The sequence below is a fragment of the Mus caroli genome, unplaced genomic scaffold (genome assembly GCF_900094665.2).
Source record: "Mus caroli unplaced genomic scaffold, CAROLI_EIJ_v1.1 scaffold_20829_1, whole genome shotgun sequence".
Taxonomy (NCBI): Eukaryota; Metazoa; Chordata; class Mammalia; order Rodentia; family Muridae; genus Mus; species Mus caroli.
The window spans coordinates 7,222-13,091 of record NW_018388878.1 but is presented as its reverse complement, the minus strand read 5'-3'; the positions used below and the strand labels follow the sequence as shown (position 1 = coordinate 13,091).

General features: G+C 32.8%; 1 protein-coding gene across 1 annotated transcript; it reads left to right on the top strand.

Annotated features, from left to right (window-relative positions):
- Positions 1–860: 860 nt before the first annotated feature.
- Positions 861–4,649, top strand: LOC110287831 (prolactin-3D1; the record flags this gene model as incomplete). Its single annotated transcript, XM_021154351.1, has 4 exons — positions 861–931; positions 1,472–1,626; positions 3,073–3,180; positions 4,470–4,649. Coding segments are annotated over exons 1-4 (474 nt in total), but the record flags the coding sequence as incomplete, so codon positions are not given.
- Between the last annotated feature and the right edge of the window lie 1,221 nt (positions 4,650–5,870).

Sequence of the window (5,870 nt, the reverse complement as noted above, 5' to 3'; positions counted from 1 at the left end):
CTTTTTTTCTAGAGCATTCAGATGTGCTGTCAAGCTGCTAGTGTATGCTCTCTCCACTGTCTTTTTGGAGGCAATTATAGCTATGAGTTTTCCTCTAAGGACTACTTTCTTTGTGTCCCATAAGTTTGGGTGTGTTGTGGCTTCATTTTCATTAAACTCTAAAAAGTCTTTAATTTTTTTCTTATTTCTTCCTTGACCAACTTATCATTGAGTAGAGTGTTGTTCAGCTTCCATGTGTATGTGGCATTTCTATTATTTATGTTCTTAATCAAAATCAGTCTTAGTCTGTGGTGACCTGATAGGACTCATGGGTTTATTTTAATATTTTTGTATCTGTTGAGGCCTTTTACCTCATTTATTGAGAGAAACATTTTACAGTGTTTCTGGTTAATGGAAGAGATTTGAGTTTAGTAAAAAAGTCTAGAAAAATTGTCTGTTAGAGCTATAGAGAGGACAAATGTTCATGAAATTATTGACAGCATTGATTATAACTAAAAACAATATGAAACTTTGCAGAAGACATGGCAGACATAAGATCTTGAATTAAGGTGATGTATAGGAGGAAAAGTCTTTTCTCCTACTGGCCAGAAAGTGAGTAATCGATCAGTCCAGATGATCTTTCTGATTTGGAGAATGACTTGACCTCTCCAGATCACATGGGGGATATGCAGTATGACAAATATTGACGCATACATTGTGTTAAATGTAAAGAGGATACTAATAATCCTCAAGGAATAATGTTGCTTAACAATAGACATGTCTCAATCTGGCCCCGAGCTATGCTTGGGTTTGGGTATAGTCTGGTAGTATATATAGGAGGTAGAAAGTTGAATGAATTCAACACTCAGGTGACACAGATTTCCTGACTTGCAGCCTACATTGTGGTGGATCTTCTCAGAAATGCAGCTGACTTTGACTCTTTCAGGCTCTGGTAGGTTGCCATTCATCCATATACCTCTCAGTAAACTTTAATATTGCAGACATATTCAAGATGTGTTTGGAGTGTGGATTTACGTTTGGATATGACGTCGTTTTTGTTTGTTTCTTTCTTTGTATTGTTTTTTGTTTTGTCAAAGTGCCTCTAAAACATTTGTATTTAGACCCATTGATTACGTTAACAATTACCTCATATATTGGAAGAAACATTTTACAGTGTTTCTGATTATTGGTGGAAATTTGAATGTAGTAAAACAATCTCAGATAATTATCTGAGTTTTCTGTTTCATGGTTAGTCAAAGCTTCATGTGTTTACAAACTACTTGAAGAGCTACTTTGGAGCAAATGCACACTGTGAGATGTCTCCTACATTTTCAGTTCTCTAATGGAGAAATGTCACCATTTTTCTGTATTTTCTGAGTTATAAGCAATAGCAAAGCAAATATAATGGCTGAGGACCCTCAGCATCCTAAGATAATCCATCTGTTGTAACCACATATGCATAGATTATTTCAGTTTGTTTCTCTGACAACAGGAATGCAATTGTTGCTGCTGGTGTCAAGCCTACTCCTTTGGGAGAATGTGTCCTCCAAACCAACTGCCATGGTGCCCACTGAAGACCTGTATACTCGTTTGGCTGAACTGTCTCATAATACATTTATCTTAGCGGCTGATGTGTATAGGGAATTTGTAAGTAATGCCCTTGCCTCTGGATTCTTATCTAAAGGGGCCTTCAACTAACTAAACACTAAAAAATTGGAATGATCTATGTATATAGTTCCAAATAAATCACTTGTTATAGGTTATTGATTCATATAGCAAAATGTGGAATGGGTAGAATATGAAGTGTCATTAAAATATCAAAATAATTGTAAAGAATTAAATGACATTTTAAATTTTTCTATAACTTTAAAAATAATAACTTGTTTTGAACTTTGACACAGCAACATTGATTTCCTGGTAATTTACCCATGGGTTCTGTCTTCATGACCATTTTATACTTACTGATCTAAAGATACATAGTACAGGAGAATTGCATTTAAGTTAGGTATATGGCAAGAATAAATTTAGAAAAAGTCAAAACCATGAGGTACTTATATGAAAAGTATAATACTAAATAAAATTGAAACCATGACAAACATGCAAAGTAAAAAACAAAACACAATAGGTCTTTATAAGTTCACAAAGGCTAAGAATTATGGTTTATCATATTCAGGAAAGTTTCTAGGTGCAATTGAAGAGATGATTTAGAAACAACATACATTATCTTTTCTTCAGGGATATAACTCACAGGTTCAGGGTATGCCAGTGAGGAAACAATAGAGACAATTTCAATTGAAAATTGAGCATATGGATTATATACCCCTACATTTATAGAGAATATACATTTTCACTGTTAGTTTCCTTCAGTTGTTTTTCTTATATCCTTTATTCTTTTCTCCTAATCTTTCAGCAGTATATTTTTAATAATCCTCTATTTATTAATTAATTTTGTAGTTTCCTAATAAAAACCTTATGCAAGGATATTCTTTATATCATTAATATAGATATATTAAGTTTTTTGTGAATTCTTACGTTACTTACTGCTGAATATTTTCTTAAAACATGCCAAGAATTAATATTTAATTGTTGCCTGTATCAACAGTAATTAATTGCACATTTTTTACAACCTTTGTATGAAGAAGACCCTTTTTAATATTTGAGAGCAAATTTATAAAATCACAATCCCTACATTAAAAGGCATGTCACTTTGTAATCAATAAAAATATGTATAAAACTGCATAAAAATAATAATTCTATGACCCTTAGCCAAATCCTAGGAAACATAATACTTAAAAATATATTAATCAGGCGTTTGGGGACATATTGTTTTTTCTTTGCAAATAATATTAGCAAGGACAATAAAAAAGAACACTAAAGAGGGGAAAAGATGGAAACAATAGAAAACTACCTTGCACATGAATAAGAAGTAAAAGGTAGTCTTATTATATTTCCATTAATCCTCTATTTCAAATATTGTAATATTCTTAGATTTAAAAAAATGTGTTGTTTTTCAAATGTAATGTTCTTATGGACATGTATGTTTCCATTCAATTATGAAACCTCAAATGAATCAAAACTTTTAAATTCCTCCAGGATTTGGATTTTTTCGATAAAACTTGGATAACAGACAGAATACTTCCCCTGTGTCATACTGCTTCCATCCATACTCCAGAGAATCGAGAGGAAGTCCACGAAACTAAAGTAGGTTTCCTCCCTGTTGTGTTTTGCCAAACAAATAATGTTACATGTGGGCTATCTTTTCTAAATATGATTATTAAGCCCATAGAGGTGTGGTAATCTCAGAATTAATAGACAAAGGTGGAAGTGTCAGAGAATAATGACATCATATAGTTGATAACATTAGCACTAAATTAGATAACTGCCCATTCGCATTTTTCCTAGTTCTAACTGTCTAGATAGAAGCCAGTTTCACCGTGACCTTTTGTTTGTTACCTGGGAAGTTCTTCCCTCAATTGGAAACTCATTCTTGAATATTTCTATATACATATAGGGTAAATACAAATCCAGTTGTATTTGTGGAATGACACTAAAGGATCTTCTGCTGGCAGCACTTGTGATTTTTCGTACCAAATTTCTAAACTCTCCATGACCTGTTCTTTCCTGATTTGTCTGCCTTCGCTTGTATCTTAACTGAAAATCAGCTTCCTAAGAGACTCCTCTGTAGGCCATCTCATGCTCCTCAGGATGACTTCCATTTTGATGCGGACTTCATAACTATGAAAAAGATCTAATGTATATGTGCTACGATTTCTTCCCTTTGACTACCTATCATAAGTATTAGAGTTTGATTTACATAAAACTAATATGTAGATTTACCTCACACGCATAAACTATTCTCCAGTCACACTTATATTAATAAAGCAAATAACATGAAAAATATATTATCATAAATAAATTTACTGCATAAAGAAAAAAATAGAAATGTAGGAAAACTTTTGTACACACTTTTTGAGACAAGGCATATAGCAATCTGTTGACACAAAACCATTTAATAATAACAAACAATTTCTGATATTTTTGAGATGATAAACAGATTCTCCAAAAGTAATTTCTCTTGCTTGCCAAGTAAGAATTTACCTTAAATTTCTTTTATATCATCCAATCACTCTTAATCATTATTGTACAATTCTAAAATCATGTATGCTATAAGCACTGGCTTGTCCATTTCCTACATAAATGTAAACATTTTTAGAAATTCTGATTGCATTTCGCTCTGGTCTTTATTTTTGATATTTGAATTATTCAGACCTACTTAGTTTTATTTATCAAAGTGGAATTCGGGAGTTGAAAATATTCATTTACACAATATTTATATGGTATAAAATATTTGTAAAGTATGAAACCATTATCACAGTATTATTAATAAAATTATACTGCTGTATGCCTCCTTTGTGAAAAAAACCACAGGCATCTAACTATTCAGTTCTATGCCACCTTGTTTAATGTGATGTTCAATGATGTTTTCTTAGACTGAAGACCTTCTGAAAGCAATGATCAATGTTTCAATTTCCTGGAAAGAACCTCTGAAACACTTGGTGTCTGCACTGACTGCTCTTCCAGGAGCTTCTGATAGTATGGGGAAAAAAGCTGCTGACATTAAGGACAGAAATCTTATAATTCTGGAGGGACTTCAGAAAATATACAACAGGGTGAGTTGTTTCTCTGAATGTCTTTCTTGATGCTATGTATGCAATTGGTAAATGGTATAATGCAAAAAGAATTTTGAAATGCTCAAATCCAAGGATATTTAATAAGAAGTCCACATAACATTAATTTCCACAGAACTGCTGTGCCTGAGAGTAATAGGGAAAGTTTTTCTCCTAAATGGGGTGGGCACTCTTGCACAATTCAGAAGATCTTATGACAATCATTTTCTGTATTGCTTATACATTAACACATTAAGTGAAATATACTTTTCATATAGAAAGTTTCAATAAAGTACACAAAATGTAGGATAGATGTATCTGAGAAGAAGAAAAGCATCAAGACACTCTATCAAAACTAATATAGTATAAAGGGTGTGGGCATACATGCGCGCACACACACACACACACACGTTTAAATAACTATGTGTATATAGTTATTTGATATATATATATGTATATATATATAATTGAATATGGAATTTTATAAAAGAGAGTCAGAAGGTATATTGAGAGAGGAACAGAGAGAGAGAGAGAGACAGACAGACGGACAGACAGACTGACAAAGTGATAGATAGATAGATAGATAGATAGATAGATAGATAGATAGATAGATAGATAGATAGATATTGATAAAGAGCAACTTGCATGAGCACCATCTGTTTACTTGTATAAAGATATACATTGTATGAGTTCAGTGTCATATCAGAAAATATATATGCCTATCTCCAAATTCTGTTTTGGTGTTTAAGTCCTTTATATTAAATTCCATGTTTTCTCACCAAAAACTTAAAGACCTGTATTTTCTTGTAAATAGTATTTAAAATTTAAAAGAAATATGCACTGGGAGATGTCTCATGTCTCATGCCTTTTGGGAATGTGTGAGGACTTGCCAGTTCCAGATTTTTATCTCTGAAGAGTGATGTGCTGTTTTCACTTGATAACACTCAGACAAGGGAGTCAGATTGAAGCAGACTGGAGCTTAGATCCAGGTAAAAGAGTATCTGTCTCAAAAGTCAAGGGAAATGCCAAGGTGACAATTTACACAAAATTGAGTGCTGACATCCAAATCATGTATATTTAATACTACAAAAAATGAACTATGCACACATGCACACACACAAACAAACACGAGAGAGAGAGAGAGAGAGAGAGAGAGAGAGAGAGAGAGAGAGAGAGAGAGAGAGAGAGGAGATAATGTCAATAATACCATTCCATTTGATGTTT